This window comes from Neomonachus schauinslandi, chromosome 3, assembly GCF_002201575.2.
Source record: "Neomonachus schauinslandi chromosome 3, ASM220157v2, whole genome shotgun sequence".
NCBI classification, from domain to species: Eukaryota; Metazoa; Chordata; class Mammalia; order Carnivora; family Phocidae; genus Neomonachus; species Neomonachus schauinslandi.
The window spans coordinates 192,304,448-192,331,658 of record NC_058405.1 but is presented as its reverse complement, the minus strand read 5'-3'; the positions used below and the strand labels follow the sequence as shown (position 1 = coordinate 192,331,658).

The following is a 27,211-nucleotide window of genomic DNA, read 5'->3' as shown; positions in this document are numbered from 1 at the left end:
GCCCCTGGCGAGATGCGGCTACTGAGCACCTGGAATGTGGCAAGTGCAACCGAGGAGGTGAATGCTTTATTTCATTTTATTTTAACACATTTAAATTTGAATTGAAGCAGCCACACGTGGCGGTAGGTGGCCCCCGTACTGGACGGTGCCACTCTAGAATCTTGGAGAAGGGACCCACGGTGACCACTCGATTCAGTCCTCCTTCTGCAGCAGGGACATCTGAGACCCCAAGAGAGGCTAAGGTCCCGCAGCATTAAATTCAGGCCCCGGGTGACTGCCGATGTAAATCTTCTAAGAAACAGGCACAAGGATGGGGTAAGACTGGGAAGCGACCTTAGAGCTGTCAAGGCGTAAGCTCTTTGGAGCAGGTCTTGAGGAGAGCCTCGGCTGGGTTCGCGCTGTCAGTGGCACCGCGCAGCCAGGCGCTCGGGCAGCAGCCCCCGGGCGCTCACGGGCAGCCCGGGCCTCGGAGAGCCACGGACGGGCGGCCCGGGCAGCGGTCGGCAGGGGGCCTGGCGCACGGCCATGGCCGTCGAGGAGCCCAGCGGGTCACAGCACACGGGACGCCGCGATCCTGCGCCCACGGTTTTGTTCTGAAATATGTATGATTAGAAAAACCCTGGCATCACCTGGTCGATAAGACCAAACAGGTCTGGGCTGCCAGGCCGGCCCCCGAGTGCCCCCACCCCAGGCAGCGCCCTCACCCCCACCAGCCCGCCCGTCTGAGGAGGAGGAAACAGACGTGGCGGGAGCGCCACGGGCATTACAACACCAGGTGGCGGCATATGGGCCACGGCGTCCCGAAGTGGCACGGGCGTCACACACTGCAGTTATCACTCAGTGCCTTTTTATTGCCATTGGGTTTGTGACTGCTGATAGAGTGCCGGCTTGAGGAGCAACGGGTGGATAAAAACCGTGGCTGGGAAGTTCTTGTGAAGAGAGGGACCTGGCAGGAGCCAGGAGGACTCAGAACCTGACGAAGGTGGCGTCGATCTGCCGCACAGAGGGCAGGGCCAGCATGATCTTCCGCCTGTACTGGGGGTCCTTCTGCAGGGGGTTCCGCTCCAGGTACACCGTCTCCAGGCTCTTGGCCGCTTTCAGCTCATCGAGGTCGCTCCAGCTCTCAAGGAGATTGTCGTTCATCTGGAGGACACGCACACACATTAGGAAAGCCTCTAGGACAGAACAGCCCCGGGCCTCCCGGCCCCACATCTGAGCAGGAGCCCACCGATGCGCTCCAGTCCTCCCCACTCAGAAGACAGCCTGGTGTCTTCCCTGGAGCCTCCTGGTACCTCCTGGCCGCCTTCCAGCAGCACTCCAAGGGGAACACTCTTGCTCACGCCCAGAACTTGGGCCACATCACCAAACAGGGGCTAATCCAAGTTAAGATCAACAGAGAAAAGACAAAGCAACACCGCTTACAAGCCCCGCCCCACCTCTAGGCAGAGCGTTAAAGCAGGTTCCACTGTGCTTCCTACAGACCAACTTGGTGGTTGTTCCCAAGGCATGACGATGTGCTCTGACCCTAACACGGCCAGTAGGGCAGAGGCCACGCCAACTAAACGTCCATCTGTCCCGTAAGCTGCCTCTGGCCTGTCCCACTAGGGACACTGCTGGTGTCTGTGAGGGAAATGCCCCCCACCACTGATCTCCCACTGCCCACGTGACGTCCCCAGGATATAAAGCTGGACGAGGGGCTCAGAGGTCTGAGCTGTACTGCTCAAAGCAGTTAGGGTCCATCCTCCTGACTGCCATGGCCCACCTGGAGGGGACCCGCCAGAGCTGGGCAGAGTTCTCTGACTTTTTAAACCACCGTCAAGACGAGGGCATGGCAGGCCTCTGGGTTCAGAGTACCTGTCACAGTGTGTGCCTCTGACCAGCTCAGTCGCACACCTGTCCTGTGGATGGTCACGGGGGGCAGGGCAGGGGGCTCAGGGAGCTGAGCCGCCCTGGTTTCTACCAGTTCCCAAAGAATACAGCAGAGGAACAAGTGAAAACAGATGGCAGAAGGGCCTCTGAAGGCAAGATGCACTAAGCGCCTGGCTGAAGGTGGAGGCGAGGGCTCAGGACGGGTACGTGTGTGAGGTGCTGTGTGGCACGCATTCAGCAACCAGCTCCCAGAAAAATCAAAAAGCCCTGACTTGACTGCCTGCCAATTCCTGTGGTGTAAATACCCCGCCATGGCTGATTTCACGCTACCGACATCGGGTCCCTGACCGCAGAGCTGGGATGAGGCGCACAGCTCCGACGAGCGAGGGCAAGTGGGCTCCAGCCTGTCACTGCTCACAAGGGTTTTGGATGACAGGAACTTTAAATGAGGGGCAAGCGGAAGAGCTGCCGGGAGCGCATGCATCATTACCAGCTTCGCGCCTGCCGGTCTGATCCCCCAGGTCCGGTCGTGCCGTTCTAGAAAGCACGCTTGGAGAGATGGCGGCCCCGGGCCCCCCACGCACAGAGGCAGAGAGCAGGGGCGCGCCTCCCGAAGGACAGGGCGCAGACCTGTCCTCTGTGAACCTACGGTGGCGGAGGGTTTGGTGTCTTACCACTACTTATTCTTAAGCATAGATCACATTTTCCTATTCGCACATCTAGTGATTTTGGATCAAACACTAGACATTGTGGATAATATGTTACAGAGACTGGATTCTTTGAAAAGGGTTGATTTTCTGTTTTAACAAGCAACTTAATTACTGGCTGATCACCTTTGGGCTGTGTGGGTTTGGTGTCACACACCTTGTCAGGGCCCCTCTAACTTGGTGGGGACCAGCCTCCAAACCCCACCTCCTCTGGAGATAGTCTTGAAGCCTGACTTCAGACTTCATTAGGGTGGGTTTAAGTAGGTCAAATCTGAGTCTGTGGTCCTTACCCTCAGGAAAGGCCTTTCTGGAGTCTAGCTGGATGCCAAGAGTGTTGGCAAGATCCTTCTACTTGGGCAGGACTGAGCCGCCCTGCATCCCCAGTGGTACTATTGGGTGAGCCTTGAGGGGGTGGCCTTGTGCCCAGACTGCTCAGCCCTCAGCCATGGACTGACAGGGGATCCCCACATGGACCTCTGGGGCCCCTTCTCTGCACAGCTACCCCCTCTCCAGGGCCGTGTCTCACCATAAACTTCGATCTCTGCTTCTTCAGCTCAACCGAGCTGCCACGCTCTCCTGGGGACGCAACCTCTGCACTGCCCAAGCAGAGCCAAACCATCTTGGCACTTCTCACGGCCAGAGGCTAGCCTGTGAGCAGTTCCACGGCCATGGCCAGACGACTGTCTTTATTAACTTCCTGCGATGACACACACTTCCAGACCCAGCTGTACAAGGAGCCCTATTTTCACAGAACTTCTTGGGGGGCCTCATGTGCCACCAGAACCCAGGTCTTAGCCCTTGTGGAGGGACTGAGGACTGTGTCACGAGGGCCCTGACGCCGAGAAGGCACTCTGCTGCCAGCCTGAGCGAGCGCCTCCCCCGGGAAGGGACAGCGGAGCGTAACTCTTTACGGACAGATTCTTAAGTGTTATTCTGTTAAGCCTAAGTCTAACCACTCGTACAACTTGCGTGGCTCACGTGGCCAAGTGCCACGTGAGACGCCGTGGCTGCGCTGTCAAGGCCAGTTGAGAGAGAGTGCACTGAAGGGGAGAATCACTAAACGGCGCCTGGGCCTTAAAACACGCAAAATGTATATTCATTCAACAAAAGCATCAGCAGGGCACTGTTTAGAAGGAAGAAGTATTTTTGTGGCATCGTCTGCTTAGAGACATCTCCCTGCCATCACGGCGGCGGACTCCGGTGTGGAGCGCCCGGGGCCTCTTCTGTTTCACTATAGCTTCACTCCCGTCTGCCACAGCACACGCTTCCGTCTCACACTGCGGGCCCGTCACCCGTCCGCGGCGCGGCTCGCTTTACAAACCCCAGATCCCAGCACTTCGGATGAGCTGCAACCTGGCCTCAGGGCGGTTTTCTCCAAGATTCAGGGAGTGCCGAACTGGAACTTTTACACGGCCGGTGCAACACTGTAACAGCGTCTTTGATACAGTAACTTCTAGAGAGTCTTCTCTTTGTATCTTTCCAAAGTGGAACACAAAACCATTCACTTGCATTGTTTCCATACACATTCCAGGGCTTCCTGAGCCCCCAGCGGGGCAACGATATTATGCTCATGGAGGGAAAACTGATCGCCTTCCTATTTTTCCTTTTAAGTTCTTCACGACGGGATATAAAGGAGCAGGGCTTGGGTGGGCCCCTTCACTTCCTAGAGTATCTCCCCAGAAGGGACAATTTTTAGCCTCTTTTAATCTAGAACATTTCCCACACTCTGTAGCATAATTCCAGTAGTGGATTCAGGCAACGCTCGTCCTTGGAGAGCCAGATGTCTGCCGTGTGTCACAGAATATTTGACGTTTTCCCAGCAGACTGCCCGTGGTTATCAGGACCCAAACTTCACAGGATATATTTCCCCACCTTACGATGGTTTTTTGGCTGATATTTAGATAGAAAACATGCACTTAATTTTCCCCAAACTCAGTAACATCTTAAAAACAGAGGTGTAAGAGAATTCTCAAGATACATTTCATACACCACTGGTAGAATACCAAAATTACTCATTTTTTGAAAATCCGTAGGACATTTCAACAAGGGGACATGTGCTTTGTATGCTGCTGGCATCAGAAGAGGTGTCTGTGACTTCAGAGAATGGCAGGGACTCCGGAGAGAGCCAGAAAGGGCCTCCATGATAGAGGCCGGCCTTCTCACAGCCCCGTCACGCAGGCAAAACCCTGCTGCTTCTGCTGTACTTGTCGGTGAGACCCGCACACGCTCCCGGGCAGGGTCACACGTGGGCACGGATGCCAGGACCTCGGGCATGGGGGACATGCTGTTGATTACCTCCCGTGGCTTCTACTGAGATCTTTTTCTCCTTGTCACGGGTCACATTATTCTGCTTCTTTGCACACTGAATACTGTGGAGGCTACATGACTTAGAGTCGGAGTTTTGTTGTCCTTTAAAAAGCGGTGTTCTGGTAGAGCCTAAGTCCTGCAGAGGCTTGGTCACCGGCTCTGGGAGAGTGTTTATCCGCCCCTGACGGGCGGCTGTGCCGGGCTGTTGATGGGGCCTCTGGGGTGTTTGGCATCATCCCTCCGCTCCGGCAGGTCGAATGCCAGAGCCTCCACGTGCTGTATGGCGTCTGGATCTCCACCTGGCCTCGAGTCCGTGGCTGTCTGCTGCTGGGACACACGAGCAGCAGTCTCCCTGCTGCACACCTGCCCAGAACATTTCAGCTCCCAGGAGCCCCAGCTCCGATTTCTGCCTCCTTTGTCCAGGGACACAGCCGCTGTGTCTGTGCCCACTTGTCTGTGGAAAGTGCCCCGAGCTGAGGGCCAGGGTGTGACCATGGTGCTCGCCCCGAGCCAACAGCCTGCAGACAGCTGCTACCTACGCTTGGCCGTGTCTGTAGCTGTTCGTGCTGACAGGATAGGCCGATGGCCCTACTTCCATGCCTAAAACTACCTCCAAATCCAAATTCAAAATGACAGGTGACACTTGTTTGTATCTGTATCTATTTTTCTTGTATATGGAGTGTTAGGATCTGACTCACGTTAGTATACTTATTTATCCTGTAACATATTTAAAATAGTTTCAAAATGATAATACCAACGTTGGCACGAATAAAACTAGCGAGTGACATGCAAGATCTTTCTTCTGGGAGTTATTTTACAAAGGCCACAGTCAGAGCTCTGTTTCCTATGTCACTTAAATAATTCTTTCCTTTGTGTGGTTGTTGTACTAATTTGAAATATAGCTGGTCATTTGTTTCAGTCCGTTTGGAATTGTAAATTAAAAACATTTAGAAAACCAAACTATGCGAACAGATGCATTCAGAGAAGTCGCCCTCCACCTTCCCTCTCAGGCCCCATAGGAGACCATTTATGCAGGTTAACGCTTCCCGTGTTTCTCTTTGCAGGAATGAAGGAAAGAGGTATCTGTTCTTGCTTATCACTTTCTATACATGTCCACATGATCTCTTACTCTGGACAGCACACTGCATGTTTGGGGCCTGTCCACGCAGATTTCTGGGAGCCGTGATGATCTGGCGAAGGAGAGACTATCAAGGGAGCTCCCAACTCCGCCGCTCTTCCTGCTTGGCCTCACAAACCTCCCTGCCCGGGACCTTCGCCTCTCCCTCTGGAGGTCACCAATTTCTGCTGATTCACCACTGGTGTTTCTCTTGAACTCATTCCCCTTTTCTGACCCTGCTGTGGCCGCCTCGGGCCACGTCCACTCATGCGGCCATAGCGGCCGGCGAGGCAGCGGGGAGGGTCCCGGGCCTCCGAGGGCCTCCGTGGTCCTACCAGCATGAAGCATACTTTAGCAGCCACATGCTCACCTCCTCAGCTGTCACTGAAATACTCCTGCTTCTCCTTTTCCTCCGGGCATAAAAATGCTCATTGTTGAGAAGTGGGAAATACAGCAAAGTATTTAAAAAAAGGTAAGAATCACGCCCAGTCTCGCCACCCGAGGAAGACCACGGTCGATCTTCTGCTCTGGGAGTCCATCTACCTCAGTAGGGAGGGGCTGGCCTAAGTTTTCCCTCTTGTTCTCTTGGAATATACTTTTCTACACATTTGTTTTTCACTTAGCAAAGAAGTACATGCTTGTTATGGAAAACTTGGGAGGAACCAAAGAGTATGAAGAGAAACAGGAAAACCAGCTGCACATTTACAATCCAGAGACAAGGGCTTCTCGTTTCTGTGTCCACACTTCTAGTCCTTTCTCTGCTCAAGTGTGTCCACAGGCACCGAGTTCAACAACATCTCGATCTCCCCCAAAATACTTTGCATATTCCTTTTTCATCAACACTATATTATGAGCATTTTTCTGTAATTAAATCTCCTTTACAAACATCATTTGAAGGCTTTGTTTCATAGCGGCATATTTCATCATACGGATATATCATAATTTATTTATTATTCCCTAAGGTGGAAAAACTGTATAAATAATACAAACCTAAAGTTTCAGAAGAAAATCTGGGTGATTGTTTTTATAAGCTTTGGGTTTATAATCTTTTCTAAACTGGACACTAAACACAGAAGAACAAGGAAAAGACAGATTTGTCTTTCTTCTTTCTAATCTGATCTTTTTCTTTTTTACAATAAACAGACAGACTTTATCATTAGAAAATACAACTAAGCTATTGCCATTGTAAAACAATGAATCCTGATAGTTATGTATTTTGTACATAAATCTTTGAATTTCTCATCATTTTGTTAGGGTCTCGAGGCCCTGAAGACTCCACAGGCCCCGTGTGCTGACGCGAGTCCCGCCAGTGTATCCAGGGGGCACTTGCCGCAGCACAGACCACATTCCGGCAAAGGCTCTGCCAGCCTGAAGCCCAAACGCCACAGCTCACTGTTTTAGTGTATTTTAAAAATTAACGAAATAGAAAATGTTTTATGTATTTACAAGCAACTGTTACTTCTTACTCCGTGACTTGCCTGTTCATGCTCTACCCCATTTTTTTTTTAGGATTTTATTTATTTTAGAGAGAGACTGAGCAAGCGAGTGAGCACAAGCGGGGCGAAGGGCAGAGGCAGACAGAGAATCCAAGTAGACTTTCTGCCGAGTGTGGAGCCCGCGTGGGGCTTGATCCCACAACCTGTGAGATCAGGACCTGAGCTGAAATCACGAGTTGGACGCTTAACCAACTGAGCCACCTGGGTGCCTCTCTACCCTCCTGTTTTCCTGTGGCACCTCTGGATGAGCTGTGTTTAATATACGGATATTAACCTTTAGCTCACATATTTGCACAAGCATGTTTTCCAATGGTATCTACAGTTGGTCTCTGTCCAACTAACCAACTTCCCCTCCGAAGTTCCTTCCTCTTACTCAGCCTCTTGTGTGCAGGGCACTGTTCTAGGGGCCGGGATGTAAGAGTGAGCAAATAGATTCCTCTGCCCTCATGAAGCTTATGCACTGCACTAGGTGAGTGAGACAGAAAAATGAAAGTAAGTAAAGAGACAGGACTTCTACTTCAAGGGAGGAAGTAATTGGAGCTGGACTTGCCTTTCTGTAATAAGCTAGAAAATAGGACAAAGCACATGAAACCGCGGTTTGCGTATGTCAGACAACGGGCAACACAGGACAGGGACTCCCGAGAGCAGGAAAACAAGGAAGGGGAGCTCTGTGCCCACATGGCCTTCTGCCTGGAGGCCCTCTGTGGACCACAGGGGAGCCCAAGCACAGCCTGCTGGCCACTCTGAGTTGAGGCAGGGCTTGTAGTTTGGGGAGGCAGAAATAGCTGGAGTTCTTGGAGAGGAGTGAGCTATGTAGGGAAAAAGCTTCAGAGGTGTACCTACTGTCCCCTGGAATCTCAGACTGAAAGCTGAGTGTGGATTGGCCCAGGAGCAGCCACCACAGGCCATGAGCTGGACAAGGCCTGAGCTCATGCAGGGAAAGGACATGTTCGTGCTCCCACCAACCAGAGGCAGAGACCTCACTAAATGCCCGGGGCATTCACTAGATGCCCAGGATGGATCACAGCCTAGAAACAGAGCAGAGAAGGCTTCGAGGACAGGCTTCTTAGACTCACACTAATAAAGCTGCAAACAAGTCTCAAAAGGATCAAGGGGTGACTCAACCGTCTGCCAGATAAAAAGTCCAATACACTTTAAAGGAAAACAATAAAAATCCAGAGAGTCAATAACTGAACATCTCTCTCTCTCTTTTAAGATATTTTATTTTTATGTAATCTCTAAGCTCAACATGGGGCTTGAACTCACAACTCCGAGATGAGAGTCTCATGATCTCATGACTGAGCCAGTCAAGCATCCCCAATAACTTACCATCCTAATGGCCAATAGCAAATACAAAAATTACGAGCCATGTGAAAAAGAAAGGCTTTAAGGGAAACACACACGTAAGGAGAGAAACAGAATCTACAAAAAGAGAACCAAATTTTTTTTAGAGTTGAAAAATACAACATCTGAGAGAGAAAGTTGAGTACATGAGCTTAACAGCACATGAACACTGCAGAAGAGAAGATCATGACATCTCCGACACGGGAGCAGAAGTCATACAAATGGGAGCACGCAACATAAAAGCTGGCAGCCCCGCTGCCAAGCGCTGGACAACATACGCGTCACTGGGAGTTTTAGGAAGAAACTGGGGGAAGAAGGGGCAGAAAAATTTTTTGAGGAAATTATTTTCAAAAGTTTTCTGCATTTGACTTTGAAAACTATATATTCATAGACCCAAAAAGCTCAATAGCACATGACATGCAAGTGGCAAGAAAGACAAGTGATAAAAAGAACATAAAACAGCAGCTGGAGGGAGAAAGACGCATTGCACACAAGGGAACAAGGACAAAAATGACGAACCACTTCCTATCAGAAACAGCTCGAACCGGGGCCCCCGGGGCGAGTTCACAGTGATGGAAGGCAGCCCCCAGCACGCTGTGCGTCCGTACGGTTAAGAATGAAAGCAAAGCAAAGAGGCTTCTCCAGAGCAATCAAAGCTGGAAGAACTGGCTCACAGCATGCTGCACAATAAAAATGCTAAAATTCTTCAGGTGGGAGGGAAACGCTACAGTGCAAACTATACAGAAGACTAAAACATGCCAGAAATGGTAAAGCAGGTGGGTTTTCTTGTTACTAAATTTCCTTTGGAGTGCCTGGGGGGCTGAGTCCGTTAAGCATTTGACTCTTGGTTTTGGCTCAGGTCATGATCTCAGGGTCGTGAGATCGAGCCCCGGGTCGGGCACCGCACTGAGCGTGGAGCCTGCCTGGGATTCTCCCTCTCCCTTTGCCCTTCCCCACCCACGTGCACGCTCTCTAAAAAAAAAAAAAAAAATTTAATTTCCTTAAAAGATAACTGATACAGCGACATATCATGGGGTTTATAACCTATTAAAAGTAAAACATAAGCCAATGTTAGCTGCTGGAGAGGAAAGGAAGCGTGCTCCTGGAAGGCCCTTACGTTATATGTGATGTGCTGTAATATTACTTGAAGGCAGACTGCGGTTAGTTAAAAATATACTTTGTGATTCCTAGAATAGTCACTAAAAGTCAAACACACAGATATAAGCAAATATGTCAACAGTGGAAATAAAATGGACTATCCCCAAAATAACACCGTTTTTCCCAATCTAAAAAGAAGGCAGGAAAAGAGAGATAAAGGAACAAATACAAAACAAATAGCAAGATGGCAGATTTAAACCCAACCATGACACAGAATGCAAGTAAATGTAATTGTATTAAATATAAGTAGGGTAAATACCTCGCTTGAAGGCAGAGATGGGTCAGACTGGATAAAAAAAGCGAAACTCCTATGTTGTTTTAGAGAGATACATTTTACTTATTATGAATGAAGACAGGTTGAGTAACTGGATGGAAAAAGATACCCATGGAAACAGTAATCAGGAGAAAGAAAGTGGCCAGATTAACACAGAGAGGTAGACCTCAGGACAAAAACAGAGGGCAGTGAAGAAAAGGGACGTTTCATATGATGAAAAGATAACGCTTCAAGAAGACACTACAATTCTACGTGTATATGCAACTAATAAAAACCTTCAAAATACAAGAAGCAAAAGCTGATGGAGCTGACAGGAGAAAGCAAATCCACAGGTATGGCCAGGATATTTCAACAACCTTCTGTTGGTAATTGGCAGAACAAATAGAACATCAATAAACACAGAATTTGGGTGATTAAAAATTTATGAGGACTGGCTTCCCATTTCTCCTTCAGAGACTAGCTAACAGCTAAGCACACCCCACATGAGCACAGAAGGGTTTGAGAGCTCCTGGTTTGCAACCTCCCCTCCTGGAACGCACAATCCCGCCTGCTTCACAGGGTTGCCGTGATCAGGAGATCAGAAGACAGAGCTCCAGCTTCGAGCAACTGCCAGCCTGCCCGCCTCCCTGATGGCCGGGGTGCCCCACCGGGCCCTACCTGTGGTCTCAGCACCCCATGTCCCATACTCTTGTCCCTTGGCAGGGCATGGAGAAGGAATCACACGTTTCAGAAACATGGCTTCAGGATCAGCTGGTGTCCCTGTCACCCAGGCCCTCTGCCACTGGGTTCCCCATTTGTCATTGGGTTACTCTGTGTGGTTCCCTGGCCTCTTCAGAGCCAAACCCCTTTTCTCTGATCCAAGCAGCCTATCCCCAGCTGCACCTTCCTGCAGGGGTGGGCTGCACACTAGACCCACTGGGCTTACGGTGGCTCGCTGGTGCCCCTGGCCTGAGACCCTTTTCTTTCCTACCTCTCTAATTCTGGATCTGGTGTCCCCAGATCTGCTGTGGCATCACAACTGGACACTACCTAAGACCCAGTGCTATTAATGAGGGGCTGGGACATGTTCAGAGCAAGCGACCTGTTGATATTTAAGATGAGAAAAGAAGACCATACAGGATGTGAGCAGGGTCAGCAGCATGGCTAGACGAGGACAGATCCCGCCTTAGATTCAGCACGAATCCTGGTCAGACTGAGCACATCCAGGACAACACTCGGCTCATAGCATCACAGGGTCAGAGTGTGCAGGGATCCCTGTGGGGCCACCAGCCTGGGGACGGGCAGCACACACGCCTATGGGATCTGATGTGGAGGGTCTCAGTTCAGGGATCATTCTGCAATGCCTTTAGTGGAGTCAAGAAGTTAAGACTTCCTTCATCCTGTTTCTCTTCCTATTGCTTCCTATTGGCTCTGCGATACGACTCCCCAAAACCACACATCAGAGAAGACTCGGCAGAGCCCAGGACGGACTGCACAAACCCAGCCGACTTCTCCTGTGGGGCATGTCCACACTGAACGCACGAGCTCCCGGCCAAGCTCCCGGTTTGGCAATTCCAGGGTCTCCCATGTGGAGTAACATGGGGCCTGATATTTTGCTCCTGGGTGACGCCGACGCACAAAGCCAACACCCAACTCCGAGACGGTGCCCGCCCCCCTCACCCTCCTGGGGGCTCCCGGCCGGCGCCCCCGCCCTCGCTCACGGCACCCCGCTCCGAGGCACCATTTCAACAGAAGCAACATCCACCCCAGCGTGTATCCACTTACCCAGAATTCCTGCAGCTCTGTTAGATGGCTGATGTTCTCAATCTTTTTGATTCTATTTGATGCAATGTCCAACATCGTGAGTTTGTTCTAAAATAAGGAGATAAGATTTTTCCTGAATTACCCCAGTTCAACGACGACTGTGTGACCACGCATATGGTGTCGGGGGCCAAGCTGAGATCTGTGGGGCAAGCACCCTCTCCACCCTCGTGGCACAGGAGCGTGCTATCAGGATGGCGATGCAGGCCCCCCCCCAGCCATTTCACTCACACGCAGAACCCTCACAGCCACCGCACGGAACGCTCATCACCACTGGCACCTGAGGCTCCCAGCCCCCGGACTCCCGGACCCCTGTGCACCAGGGTCCCCATCCTGGTGAGATGCGTGGTCCCGGAAGAGCAGAGTGACACCTCCCTGGGAGCAGGGCAGGCCTGGGGCTCAGGGCGCGGGGTGGGAGGTGCTCCATTGTGTGGGGGCTTCTGGGTGGGCTCTGAAGAAGGAGTGACACTTGTAGCCACATCTATTCAGTCTATCTTCAGGACATGCACAACACCTCAAAAATAATCCTCAAAACAGTATTTTTGTCTTCACTTAAGAGATGAGGAGCCCAGGGCTCGCCAAGGGAGGAAACCGCCCAGGTACGAGCAGAGGTGGCAGAGGGGCACTGGTGGCCCCAGCCCGTGCTCCCGGAGGACACCCTTCTTCTGGGAAGAGGCCACCAGGAGGAAGGGGCAGAGAGGAAAGCCCAGGTGCTGAGGGAGAGCGGGTCGAGCGCCGGCCTGGGATTTATGGCTGATAGAAGAGAGCAGAAGGAGTGCTCGGCCCTACTGAGGACAGTGTCCGGAGCGACTGAGCACCCTCTGTAGGCCAGACGCTGTGTCCCCTGCTTCTAGCGTGTGCCCCACCATCCCCTTCCTAAGAACGCTCAGCAGACACTGTCAGCTGAGCCTGGGGAGTGATTTTTTAAAGCTCGGTTTCAAGATTTAACAGAGTTGAATAACACTGTAGTAAAAATGAAGTCTGTTAAAGCTTGCATTGCTTGCTGAACCAGGTCTAATCAAACCAAACGACAAATTTTTCTAAAAGCAAAAGGGAGGGGCGCCTGGGTGGCTCCGTCGTTAAGCGTCTGCCTTCGGCTCAGGTCATGATCCCGGGGTCCTGGGATTGAGCCCCACATCGGGCTCCCTGCTCCGCGGGAAGCCTGCTTCTCCCTCTCCCATTCCCCTGCTTGTGTTCCCTCTCTCGCTGTGTCTCTCTCTCTCTGTCAAATAAATAATTAAAATCTTAAAAAAAAAAGGGAAACATTTAGAAGTTGGTTGACAGCCACTGATAAGCGTTCATCCCTTGTCTACCCATTTCTGACTGTAGATCCCTTCTTACATTTTCTGCTGCATTTGTGGGATTCTGATTTCAGATCCTCCTAAGTTTTAAGGGAAAGTTAAAAATTGTCTCAATAAAATAAAAACAAATCCATGAACACACACATCAGCCCGCAGGCAGCACCGTGCTGACTCAGAAGGGCTCTGGCCCTGGTCTCTGACTCCTTGAGGGTCCGCCCCTGCCTGTCCTCTCTGCCCCCGCAATGTCACCCAGCAAGAGCGCTGGCCAGTCACCCTCCAGGAAGCCACAGGGTCCACGCCGTGTCACGTGGCAGCTGGGTGAGGAGCTCCTTGAGTAGCTTGTGTGGGGCCTGTCATGTGCGCTCAGATTGCCGTGTGAGAGTGCTGCGTGACAGGAGCCCCCCGCCTGGGGGGCTGGGGGCGCTGCAGCCAACAGGGACTTCGGGGAACTCAGCAGGAGAGGGTGGGCAGCAGGCAGTGCCAGGCTGGGGCCGCCACTGCAGCGATCTCCAGCCCCCTGAGCCCATCCCGCGGTGCTTGGTGTCATCGGGTGAGCGTGCTTCCATCGTGGTGTGGGCCCTGTGCGAAGGCTCAGCACCGGGGACATTGTGGCTGACAGGACTGGTCCTGGGCCTCTGAGCACGGGGACTCAGTTACGTGCTTGACACGGTCTTGTTTTTTTGGGGGGAGCTGGACAGTGTTTTGAAAGCTCATCCAAAAGCAAACCAGTAGAGAATTGCTTCAAAAAAAAGAGGAGGAACCGGGCGGGGCGGGGAGCAAGCACAGCAGACAGGCGTCCAGCACGCAGTGACACGTCGCAGATGACTGTGCGTGCGGGGAGGAAGCCGCGGCGGGCGGCGGCGGGGAGGGAAGGTGGGGTCGCCAGTGGTGCTGGGACAGGGGATTTGCCACTTGGGAAAAACAAACATTTGCCATTTACTTCCTTACCTCCCAGAACAAAAATAAATTCCGATCAATTAAGAGAGAAAACTTAAATGGACATTTGATCTCCAATTGAACGAAGCCCTGAGGAGACTGTCACTTTGGACCAATGATAAATGTTCTAGTAACATAATTACCTCTAAAGCCACAACTGCCTTTTTCCTTTTTTTTTTCTGTTTTGTTCAGAGGCCCAACAATGACCTGGAGTTGAACCCAGACCACAGTGTAGCACGGCTACCGGAAAATTCTACACTCTTGCTTCTTTCCCATTTGCTGGGGACCTGCGCTCAGTTGCCTCTGCTGCAGACACTATCCTCCCCCCACCCGGGGGGGCATGGGGCGGGGGCACCCACAGCTTGCCATGGGCGCGGGCCCCTCAGGCTGGACACCCTGTGTGCACACCCTGCCAGCTGCGCTCTCAGGGCCTCCGTGGAGTCCGGCCTCTCACAACCCTGCCTCCACCCACCGCTCTGCGCCGCCCAAGTGCGCCCGGCAGGTACGCCAGTCTGGTTAGCTCTCAATCGGACTGCAAGTGAAGGAAGGCGACTACACTTACCACGGGCCAATTCTCACTCCTCGAAAATTCTAGGTAGTGGTAAAATGAAATTCAGAATGTGGTTTTCCCTCTAAAACATTACTAACGGTGACTAGACCCAGGGGCTGAGGCACAGAGGCCAAAGCAGCCTCTACTAAGACTGAAGTGCTAGGTTTACAATAGCCAAAGTAACCATGTGGTTACCTTTGCTGGCAATAAACAAAACAGAAAAAAAAACCCCAGTAAAATTGAATGAGAAAAAGTCTTTTATTTGTCTTGAATACTGCAGGGAGGAAGAGGAGGCTTGCCCACAGGCAGCTGAGTGCCGCCCGCCCGCCCCACTCAGCGCATCTAAGACTGTCCTGTGCAGGGCAGGAGCAGGGCTATCCCTGGGAGGTGGACAGGCCCTTCTCATCCCTGCGAGGGCGGCTGAAAAGCAGGGAGGAGGAGGAGGAAGGTGCGGGGACTCAGTTCAAAGCTGAGGTCCCATGGCCCCTGTGGTCTGGAAAGCGGTGGGGCAGGAAGTGCAGTGGGCAGGATGGGGAGGGAGGGAGAGCCGCCGACACCTGCCAGCCCTCTGCAGGCTGGGACACCTGGGGAAAGGCCGTGGTGCTGCTGCGGACTGCACAGTGCACCCTGTCCCGGAGGTCCCGGTGCTGACTGCAGCGTGGAGCACCAGCACCACACGCCTTCGCGGGGAGAGGAAAGACTGCACGAGCTTCGTGTGCATCCCAGTGTGCGCGGGGACGGTCTCGACCATAAACCTCGAGAGGCAACGAGTCTTCTTCAGACCAGGCCTAACCCGCACCGCCCCGGCCAGACGCACAGATGTCTTACATTGTTCTCCAGGCCCTCGATGACCTCGATGCCGTTGTGGCTCAGGTACAGCTCTCGAAGGTTCACCAGGCTCTGCAGACCCTCCATCTTGGTCAGCCGGTTGCTCTGCGAGAGGGAGGGCCAACAGCCGTCAGAACAGCACGGGGGGTGGGGGGGGAGACAAAATGGCTTTTAGGGGAGGATACCTCTTGTCTAGAAGAGGCCTAACACTAGCCCTGAACTCCCAGTGTGCTGGAATGGAACTTGCTGGAGACAGAGGTCCAGATACCAAGTCTGCTGCACTGGCTAGAATGCATGTGTGAGGGTTAGAGGCTTTTAGATAAAGAACACTTCCTTAGATGTGCTTAAGGAAGGTCTACCCCCATAACTCAGCAATTCAAAAATGTCAAATCCACTGAATATTTTAAAACAAATTACTTATTTCTTTTAATATATACTGTAACTCAGAGTATACAGTCCTTTTTAAATAAAGAGTCTGCATAATGTCTGCTTTATGAAAGGCACAAGTGATTTGGGGAGATCTACCATGCCCAGGACATGCCACCACACCTTGCCTCAAGGGCCTGGCTCCACTCATCTGCTTCCAGCACAAAAGGTAGCGTGAACCCAGGCATATACTCAGGTGCTTGCCCACTCGCAAACACAGGGCTCTGCTCTCCATGAGGGTGTGGAAGCTTCCACCACTGAGCCAGACACTTCAGGAGCCTTAGCACAAGCTCAACCCTCTTAAGACGACCCTGTGGCTAGAAACCACCCAGGGAAAGAAATTTTATGTGTATGGACGTGTAAGTCTCTGAAACCTGACATTTCAATTGCTCCCTGCTGGTGAAGGGAGCACTGATCCTGGACACGGGGAAAGACAAACATGCAGGGTGTTGGGCAGTCCCGCCCCACCTGGGGCGTGGCCAGATGGGCATGAAGGCAGGTTGGTACCTGCATACTGAGCACTGTCAAGTTGCTAAGTGCATCCAGGTTCTGAAGTTTAGTGATCTTGTTTTTCCCCAAAAACAAACTCTCCAGACTGGTTAACGTGTCAATATTTTCAATTGCCTGTGAAAAAGACAGGGTAGTAGTTAACACTGTGTGGTCCACCAGCTAGACCAGGGTAGGTGAGGGGCCTGGGCGAGGAGACACAGCTATTCGGACCGCAGCCCTGGGATGTGGGCCAGTTACTTATCCACTCTGGAAATTCTCCAGTGAAATCTCACTTAAAAGGTGGATAGTCCAAGGCCTTGTCTCCTGGGCTCACCCCCAACCCTCACAGAGCTCGAGGTCAGGGGACATCCACAGATGAGCAGTCTCCCACCGAGTGCTGAAGTTCTGAGTAGACACGTTATCATGTAATTCCACGTAGGGTTCGTTAAAATGCATTCCAAGAGCCTAGGTCTCCCCAGAAGCAGCTCTGACCTCAGGATGCCACCCAGGATTCCTGGGAGCAGGCGCCCCCATTCCATGGCTCTCTGTCCCCCGTCTCAGGGATCCACCCTCCCTCCTTGCCAGGATCCTGTGCTCCTCTAGTCAGCTGTCAGTGCCAGTGCCAGGCGGAGAGCAGGGGGTCTAGGACATGCTGACTCAACCTGCTTCCCTCCTGAGTTTGCTGCTGCCTCTCAGCAAGCTGTCAGCTTTTGCAGCACACACCGACCCACCAGCAGGTGCATCCCACCTTGCACATCAGAGCAGGATTGAGGATTCAGGGGGAGGGCATCCTTAACTGCTATTAGCTACGCTGATTTGTGATGAACCACCTTCCTCCTAGAAACACTGCAGAGAGAGACACTTGAGAAAATGCCGACATCTGGGCCACTCTTCACTCTCTAGTTTTAAATGTGCTACTTTGCTACGGGGGCCATGTGACTGCTCACAACTGTCCCAAGAGGCCCTCCTGGGTTTGCATCCTGCCCAGCTCTCAAGGGCCAAGCTGGCTGATTACAGGGTGCTGTGAACAATCAACAGCCAGATGGAGGCTGTTTGTACCACAGAAGTGGGGGACGAACTGCTGGGACAACTGGCTTCACTGGGATGTCAGGTGGGCATCGAGTGGTCTTCTGGCTAGCAGATACCCTCATTACTGTCCTGCTGACCCTTCCTCCTCTTTGCTGGCAAACTGCCGTCACCACTCCCCCCACCCCAATGTCAGTCCTTCTGTGACCCCGTCTGTGTTTCCCACCATGGGTTCTGCCTGGCAGCTATCGTCAGATGGGTAAAGGACTGCTCCTATGGACACCAAACCTCTTTCCCAAAGCCTCTTCTGTCTACTCTGCCCAACACTCCCAGAGGTCGGGTCGGACAGAGCGTGGCAGGATGTGAGGCTGCCGTGGGGCGTATCCCAGTTGTACGAAGGTGTCCGGGGAGGATGGGCCAACCACACACCAAGATGCAACATGCTTCCTGTGGCCCCCGTGTGGAGGTCAGGTTTCTACAAGCCACCACTCTGCTGTGTCTGGGATACTGTCATCTCAGAGAGGCTCACCAAAGAACACAACCCTCAGCACATGGAAAACCAAAGTGCTTCCCTCGGGCAGAATGAAACTGGGGTGCTTTGCTAAGGTTTAGGTTGTGATCTGGATGAAGAGCAAGTAAAATTTACGTGCAGAAAAAGGGCTAGACCACAGAGTTTGAGCACATGTTCTTATTAACAATGACCTGCAGTTAGCATTCTCTTCCTGGAAAATAAAATCACACCACAGGAACACTTAGCCAAGCACACACCTAGTGCCCATCACCGCCAGTCCCAGAGGCCAGGCCCCTGGCCACGTACCCGCACCTACCCGGATGCGGTTGGACCCCAGCTCCAGCATCTGCAGCTGGTGTAAGTTGCTTATGTTCTCAATTTTACTGATTTTATTGTTAACCAAGAAGAGCTTCTTCAGTTGTGTCAGCTTTTCAACTCCTTCAATGTTTCTCAGCAGATTGAAAGAAATATCTAGAATCCTGAGAATAAGCAAAACATTTCATTTTTAAATGAGCACAGGTGGCATGGAGCTCAAAATGCAACTTAGCTGGAGGCAGCCCCCCCACCAGGTGGGCCACACACCACCCCAGCCGCCCGCCGGGCTCTTGGCACTGCCTCAAGGATGGAAATCGTGCTGGCCCCGGACCGGACCCATCAATGCCACCTACGGAGCCAGGCGCTGGGCAGGACCCTGTGGCAGAGGTGGCCTCCAAGGGCTGAGAGCAGGGGCCCAGGGTTGGTTCTGGGGAGACTGAACAAGCCCCTCAGTCGTCCCCCAGACTCATGACTCACTCCAGCTGTGTTAGCGCCTCCAGATTCTCAATCTTCTTGATTTGGTTGTCATAAAGATCCAGCTCTCGCAGACTCTGTAACTCCTCCAGATTTTCAATGCATTTAATTAAATTTTGACGGAGGCAGAGAGTCTGAGGGATGAAAAAGGACAGTTGACACAGGCAATGGGGAGGCCATGAGATGCCAGCTGTGTTACGGGACAGGCCTTCCGGGGCAGGGGAGGAGGTTCTCATCCTCCTGTTGTCTCCTAGAAATGTGCTGGCCTTGGAGAGGATGGGTAGACACCCAAAGGGAGGCTGGAGGCAGGCCTCGCACTGAGCAGACCTCGGTGGTGAGGGAGGCATTGGTCAGGGTTGGGGGTGTGTGTGGTTTCCCAGCAGAGCAAACTGCTAGTGGGCTCAATTTTTAACAAATTTAACTGCAACGAGGTAAGGACTACACAGTCCGGGGTGTGCTTAACTGTAGGCAGGCTCGGCACTGGCTCATCGGCTGGCCTCGGGAAGCGCCCACTGGCCTCCTGGACTGCGCTGTAAACCCCACCATGTTTAGGATAAAAAGTGCCGATAGCAGCTCAGGACACAGGCCAGCAGCTTCTGCAGAACCGACCCTCAGTTGTCGGGGGGATGGGCTCTGGGGTGTCAGCATCCCCTCCAAAGGAAGGACAGAGTCGCCCTCACCTTCACTTTCTTCAGCACCTCGAAGCCCTCAATCTTCCCAATGCGGTAGTGATTCAGATCAACATCCTGAAATGAAGAAGAAATCCAGCTGCAGAGAAGCATCTGAAGACCTGCTTCCTGGAGCAGGAGTGGAGGGGGGCCAGCGAGGTGGGTGCAGGGGAGGAGACACCAGTGAGCCTGCAGACAGGCGACAGTGACACAGAGGATAGCTGCAAGATGCTTGCTGGCAGTTTGACATAAAAATGAACAGTGCGTAAAGCCTCTCGCCCCATAGCCCCCTGAGCGCAAACACAGGCCTAGGCGTCCGCCGTCAACTACAGGCTTGGGGTGGGGGCTGCGGGTGGGGCACCAAGGTGATGCTTCCTGGTGGTCTCCTGCCTGCCTGGAGCTGCCAGTGTTCAGTGCGCGTCAGATGCTGGGGAGGTCGAGGCCCTGCCACTGACAAAGTAATCACCCGACCCACTCGTGTCACTTAGGTGACAAGGGCGGTTCATCGGCCACCCAACCCTCTGGTTACACAGGGCTGGGGTTTTAGTCACTGGTATTAGAAACAAGCAGGACACAAGGAGTCTGACCCAACCAAGCAGGGCTCAGATGACCTCGCCTAGGAAATCACTTACTAATCTGGCACCTCCGTAAAAGATACCCTTACAGTCAGAGTGGTCCATCACCATGCCCCCGTGGCTGCGTCCAGCAGGTAGCATTACCTCTGCATCTCTGTCCAGGTTGATGGTTTCCATATCCACAGGCAGCTCTTGTCCTTCTGAAAAAATGAGAAGGAAAAACAAAGCCCATTCAGAGCCTTAGTGTCCGTGGCACTGGGACTTGGGCTGCCTGGCTCAGCGCTGAGTCACGCACAGCAGAAGCCACGGGGCGGCACACGGAGGCTCCGGATGGCGCGGCAGGGTTAACGCCCTGCTCGTCACGGTCACTTTTCAAGCGTTCAGATGTTCCTGAACTCGGCTCCTGGCAAAGGTCTCCAAACTTCCATCTGTGCCACTGAACTTGCCAGGAAAGGAAATGTAGCCTGAAGCTGTTTGCAGGAAGGAGGGGGTTGGCCGATGGAGCCTCAGGTGAGCCCAGTCAGCGGTAGGGGATCCGCCCAGAGCTGCCCAGCTGGCAGCGGCCTGCCCTCTCCTTTCTTGTCTGTGGCAATCAATCAGACCATCTGAATATAGCTCCTGCTGGGCATGTCAGATGTTCTAGGATGTGCCTTTTATTGCTTTGGAAAGTGGCCTCGTTGTCTATGAACACTTATCTTTGCAAAGAGGAAACCAAAACAAAGCACAGCTCGACAGAGGGACTGGAGAGCCCTGACCGATTTAAACACACTTCTCCACTGGAGGCACGAGCTAATCCCAGCAGAGGCCCCCCGCCCCAGTGCTGGGGGAGAGCTGTGAGATGCGCTCAGGCTGCAGAGCTAACGGCCTGGAATCAGTTGCTTCCTGGCCTTCGTTTCCCCTAAGCTGACGGAAGTGTGCGTGTCTAAAAACAGCTCAATGCTTTAAAAAAGTGTAACAGTGATTCTTGGATTTCATCAACTGTCTTGACAATTTCTCCTCTCAGTCTGCTTGTATTAGGATCTGAAGAAGGCCATATATTGTGACTGGATGACATTTCTCTAATGTCCCTTTTGGCTCTCCGAGGAAACTGGGCCGCCTGGCTTGCCACGCTTCTGGGGAGCGTGTGGTTGCTGCTCTCCTGGAAACCGGCTGTCCCCACGGCTACTTTTGCCTGGCTCCTACTTCTACCCCTCCCCTACAGCAAAGCTGCATCTGCTTCTGTTGTGGAACGGGCCTACGGCCCTCAGACCTCACGCTCCCAGCGCCTCCCGACGACAGGGGTCTGCTCCGTCTGCTGGCCAGCCTGGCCCCTCAACTGGGGGCTGTAGAGGGGTGCACTTAACAGTGGACGGACCAGCTTAACAAAGCAGCACTGGCTGGCGCTGGCTGAATTCAGTCTCCTCACTACACCTTCTCCATAACAATCAACAATGGCTAGTCAACGAAATATGTCATTTACTCTAGTTTATTTACTAGAATTATTTGCTCTAACTTTACAAGATATCAACCAACCTAGGAATGAAATAAAAGGAGTTGGGGAAAACCAAGAGATATACCCAAATTACTCCTCACCCCCAGACACACAAGTGTAAGGTCCATGAAGTCTGGAAGCTGCGATGAGAGAGGCAGCACAATGAAGGCAGGTGTCCAGGCGAGCCAGCGTCCAAACCAGGACACCGTGAGAGTGCGAGCAGCATTGCAGTCACGCACGGCCGGGGGGCAGAAACCAGGCCTGGGCTCCTTAGCACGGGGGGTCACACAGCTTAATGTGGTCGTGTCTGTAACGTGCCCGGCACTCAGGGCAGGCCCCTCAAAACAACAGCTTAACCTCTGCAACAGCTGCCAGCCTAGAATGTTTCCCCAAATGTACATGCATTCATCTTTTTCTTTTCTTTTTTTTTTTTAAATAAGTTACGGAAAATAAGTGAAAGGTAACAGTTGACACGTTTGAATTTTATTTAAATTTAGGACTTAAATACAGGTGGGAGCAGAGCGAGTCCTGGTTTCTCTCAAGGACTTATAAAACTGCATATTTCCAGAGTGCTTTTTTTTTTAAAGATTTTATTTATTTATTTAAGAGACAGCACGTGCAGGAGCAGGGGGGAGGGGCAGAGGGAGAAGCAGGCTCCCCGCGGAGCAGGGAGCCCAATGCGGGACTCGATCCCAGGACCCTGGGACCATGACCTGAGCCGAAGGCAGCGGCATACCGACTGAGCCATCCAGGCGCCCACCCCACCCCCCACTTTAAGATTTTTCCAGGGTGCTTTTAACCAGCTAGTAGTCTGAAAGAACGCTGGATTTGGACAAGCTGGGTTTACGTCCAGCTGCTCTACTTTGTCACCGTGAGCCCCCGGGTGAGCCACCGGGAGCCCGCGCTCACCACCCAGGGAGAGAAATCCCCAGGACAGGGCCCCACCAACTCTCCAGTCCTCCAAAAGTGCTGGATGTTCAGATGGGAGAGCAGGTGACGCTCCCACCTGCTTGGTCTTTCCGTGACTCAGTTAGACGTAACGAAAGCTTTCCTCCATCACTCCCGTGTACTTATCCCACCCACGCTGCTTCCAGAATATCGACTCTGGAGCTCCAAAGTAAACGTGGCTGATACTTTGTGGTAATCTCCCTTTGCCTTAAAATTAGGTTGCCATAGTTACCAATCATCTTCACTGGCACAGAGCACAATGTTATTTTAAAAATCAGTTTTGTTTTTTTAGAATTTGTGGGTTTTATTACCATAAGGGTACAGCATGACTATTACTACCTTAAAAGTCCATACATTGTGTATAAATCCAGACAATGCAGAAGGTACATCCTCTCAAACCTGTTATTCAGAGACCTTCAACTGCAGTTTGATGTTAGTTAAAACTTTAAAGTAGGTTAAAACTTACAAATAATTAATAATTCTAAGAATAAGACTTTAACATGCATACTGTTTGGAAATGTGCTGTTCTGACCTAATAATGTATCTTGGACATCTTTCTGTGTGTTCATATGCCCTCTCTCATTCTTTTGAATGTAAATCGATTTTTCTAACCAAACCAATAAAGATCATGGTTGGGGAGGGTGAAAAACCACCATTATGGACTGAGAACCTACTTTTCTCATCACTTTTTAATCTTACTTTAAAACTTACTTTTTAATCACTAAAACAATAGGAGGCTGCTGAGATATTTTCTGCATGAAACTATTTTCCTAACATCTTGGCAATTTAGAAGTCAATCCTCAGGCCTCTCATATGGTGAAGCACGACTTGGAAATGACTTCTCTAAAATACTAAAAGTGCTATTCTGAAATTGGTTTACATTGCTATGATAGGAAACAAAAGCACTGTCAGCGAAAAAAAAAAATTTTTTTTCCCAAATCTCGCTTTCTGAATATATGGTTAATAAAACAATTTTCTGGGTCTGTTCCAGATGATACTCCAGTACTAATGTTATTAGTAGCACTTGCCTTCAGTGGAACTCAAAAAAAAAAAAAAAAAAGCATCCTGCTTGCAAGTGCCATAAACGAGTCAGCTCACGAAGGGGGTGCCTCGGCGGGCTCACTGCTCCGAGAGCACACGGCCACCAGCCCCCATTGGGCCTGTAGTGCTGCATCAGCATATCAAGAGTCAGCCAAATGAATGTCCCTCTCGCATAGCAGTCCTCCCACGGCCCTCTCCTCTCCACCACACAAGGTGGTGGGGTGGGGTGGGGTTGGGCAGATCATAGGCAACACGGCTGCACCCTCCCCCTTAGAGAGTTTAAGGCTCTTAACTCGGCCTGGTACCTTCTGGGTCCTCTTCCCCCTGCGCCTCTCCATCCTTTAGGCTGTGCTCACTGAGGTCCGCCACTATACCGCTGCTCTGCTTCTTCCCTTCCTCATCGCCAGACTCTTCAGATTCGACTCGCCTGTCAACTGAGCCCACACACATCAATAAGAATTCACAGCCACTTTATGTGACTCCCTGAAGAGCATTTAACAGACGGACATCCAGCTGTAAGTCAAAAAGATTTCATCGAGAAACATTTATTGAAGTCAGCTCAACAAACACGAGTGTCTTTCCTGTCTTGGGCACCACATGACGTGTACAGTGGTGGGGACAACTTGTGTGGGGGAGGGCAGAGCAGAGAGGACACATGGGTACTAAGATGATTAACATACTCTTCCTGCCCTCAAGGAAATTGTGAAGAAATCCCAGGTGTTATAAAAGCCCTGGATCATTTGTGACCAAGCATACTCATGAGTGACACAGTGAAGCACCTCCTGTGTGGCTCGCTTTTGGCCTGGACGTCCACGTAGAGGGGACCATTGTGACCCTTCCACCACATACCTTCATCCATGCTCCACTATCCATTTGGCCAAGAAAACCAGCCCAGTTCACAGGCCCACGTTCTGAAAGAAATCAAGACTAACTCAAATCAGACTGTGGGCAGAGGGGGGGCTGTAATGAAAAAGGAGGAGACAGCCAATAGTGCCAAATGCCCCAAATAAAGGTCACTGGTGCCACACATCTACACACAGCAATACCAGCTTTGAAAGGCTGGTAAATAAATATTTTTTGAATTAATAAATAAGGCAATGACTAAATATGGCAGACTGGTAAAAATTCTTTGGTAAGACTGTCAAATAATTTTCCTTTTTCCAGCTTTTTTCATGATCTACCTCAGAAGGCTATCTCGAAGAGCTGAAACAGTAATAAGTTACTGGGAGTTATCAACAATACTGAAAGTATTGTTTCCTGACTGCAGTTTGTCCACAAAGGGGTGTGCTCTTTGAGGAAAGGAAGTTTTATTTCTTCTTTGTATCTCCTCCTGGGCTGAGAAAAGTAGCACCCAGGGAAGGAGTGCTGGATAAAACCAAGTCCTTATGAAATCCACCTCCCAAACCTCCAAATCCATTCCTTCTTCCCCACCCTGGCAACTGCCTGGGCTCCTGTCTGGCCTCTTAACTGGTCTCTCTGTGGCTTTTCTGGCTCTGTCTAATCTATTCTGCATTGCTAGAGAATCTGATGTGATTCTAAAATCCAAATCTGATCTTTGACTCCCAAAGTTCTTACTTTTATTTTTTTAAAGATTTTATTTATTTATGTGACAGAGAGAGAGAGAGGGAGAGACAGAGAGAGCACAAGCAGGGGGAGTGGCAGCAGGCAGAGTGAAAGGGAGAGGCAGACTCCTTGCTGAGCAAGAAGCCCAAAAGATGTGGGACTTGATCCCAGGACCCTGGAATCATGACCTGAGCCGAAGGCAGACGCTTAACTGACTGAGCCACCGAGGCGCCCCAACTCCAGAAGTTTTTGGAATGCCAGTCACTCCTGCTGAGATTTCGCCTTGCCCATAGAGACACAGGCTGTTTGCTTTTCCAAGCCTCACTCTCCTCATATGTACAAGGGGGCTAGGATAGGACCCACAGACCAGAGGTGCTATCAGGACTAAAGTAGAAAAGGCACAGAAGCAGTCAGCATGTGCATGACATGGAGTAAACACTTGGTAGTTAGTTATTACCAGGCACAGGGCACTCTGTGGTCAAGGCTAAGAGAGAGCAAATTCTACTGGGTGTGGTGTGGCTGTGACCAGGGTGGCAGGGACTGAGCTAACGAAGGGCAGTCAAAGTGAAATGTGGGACTCTATCCTGAAGGCAGCAGAGGGTCTGGAGCATGAGATAGTAGATCCAAACACAAGGCATCTTTGGGATACTGGAAACAATGGGCTGGTTCAAAGTATTGGCAGTGGGAATGGAAGAGGTATTGAAGACCCGTAGATATTAAGGATATAGAGGCATCAGATTAATTGGATGGGTGGGAGTGGGAGAGAGAGAATCACCTACACTGTGTATTTGCCATTTACCAAGACATGCAAACAGGTGAAGTGGAAGGAGTAGTTTGGGAGGAGGGGTGTCGAGGAGGGGGGATAGGAAGAGGTGCTTCCTTGCTTAAAAAAGATCCAAGACCCTCCACCAAGGTACTCCACGACCTTCTCTTGCCACCCTCCTCCAACAGGACTGTCACTCTTGGTCAAATATTCTTCTAAACCACTTTCTTTCAGAGCACTTTGCTTTTGTCTTTCTTAAACTGAAATGATCTTTGATGTTTCTCCAACCTGGTGATTTGTAGTTATCCTTCAAGGTTCAGGTCAGAGCTGGATTTGGTTGGGCAGCCATCATCCAAACACACCAGCTCTTCCTTCGCACCCCACCGCCCATCCTTCTTCCCTAGCACTTTACACATAAGACAGAGGCTTTCTTCTGGGGCTCTGTACCTACCCCCGCCCACCCCCAACCAGCGGAGACCAAAAGCATGTAAGCACTCGAGGACATGACTGACTCTCCAGTTGGTGTGTGTGTGTAACTACAGCCACATATAATATGCAAAGGACTTTTTTCAACAAAACTAAAGAGTTGAATTTAGTCTTTTCGGAACTATGATAGCTTTGAAAGCAGGCTTCCGCTGTTTAATAATTCAATCTCTCGGCTCCTTTCCACCCCTTCCCCACAACCCATTCGCTTACGAGAGAACCCTTCTCCACCCCCACCATGTTCACCCATAAGCCAACTCGGGCAGGCCCCACGGCGCCCTGCGCCTCAGTTTCCCCGATAGCTGCCGGGGGGACAGACCCGGCGGGCCAGGCTCGGAGGTTCGGTGCGAGGCTCCCACCAGCCGGTGGACAGCCGGGCAGCGGACCAGCGTCGTCAGTACCCACCCACCCGCCCGCGCCGCTGCTGCCCCCCCGGCCTTGGGTTTGGCGCCTCCCGGCCGCCCGCGCTTTCCTGGCCACCGCAGCCTCCGCCCGGGGCCCCCGGGTCCCGGGCCGCCCCTGCCCCGCCGAGCCGGCTGGCAGCTATCAGGGCGCGGCGGGGCCCAGGTCACGGCCAGAGGCGGGACGGCCCGTTTCTCTCAGGCAAGGCCGGTGCGGGCCGCCGCCCCCCAGCCCGCTGGGCCCTTGGGCCGCCGCCCCACGGAGCCGCTCACCCTCCATCATCTCCTGCGACTGTTGCTGACCCGCGCCGCGCTCCGCCGCCATGTTGGCTGCTCTTCCCCTTTCCGGAAGCTGTCGCCTCAGGCCCCT

The 27,211-nt window shown here is 51.9% G+C and overlaps 1 protein-coding gene across 3 annotated transcripts; it reads right to left on the bottom strand.

Annotated features, from left to right (window-relative positions):
- Positions 1-729: 729 nt before the first annotated feature.
- On the bottom strand, positions 730-27,211 carry PPP1R7 (protein phosphatase 1 regulatory subunit 7). 3 transcript variants are annotated; one of them, XM_021678997.1, is made up of 10 exons: positions 27,115-27,211; positions 23,925-24,065; positions 20,316-20,371; positions 19,609-19,674; positions 18,932-19,062; positions 18,456-18,618; positions 16,621-16,737; positions 15,688-15,792; positions 12,037-12,123; positions 730-1,143 (listed from the first exon to the last, which is right to left on the bottom strand). In XM_021678997.1, the coding sequence occupies exons 1-10, from the start codon at positions 27,164-27,166 to the stop codon at positions 967-969; spliced, it is 1,095 nt and encodes a 364-aa protein (XP_021534672.1). In that variant the 5' UTR covers positions 27,167-27,211; the 3' UTR covers positions 730-966. The 3 variants fall into 3 exon arrangements, with proteins under 3 accessions (XP_021534672.1, XP_021534673.1, XP_021534674.1); XM_021678998.2 differs by having other exon boundaries at positions 736-1,143; positions 23,937-24,065; XM_021678999.2 differs by lacking the exon at positions 23,925-24,065 and having other exon boundaries at positions 736-1,143.

Excerpts from the sequence above, each read along its gene's own strand:
- PPP1R7 (XM_021678997.1), bottom strand. The coding sequence starts at position 27,166 with ATGGCGGCGGAGCGCGGCGCGGGTCAGCAACAGTCGCAGGAGATGATG. Across the intron at positions 24,066-27,114 it reads GTCGCAGGAGATGATGGAGG|TTGACAGGCGAGTCGAATCT; the intron begins GTGAGCGGCTCC and ends GTGTGGGCTCAG. Across the intron at positions 18,619-18,931 it reads GAGGCGCTAACACAGCTGGA|GATTCTAGATATTTCTTTCA; the intron begins GTGAGTCATGAG and ends GCTTATTCTCAG.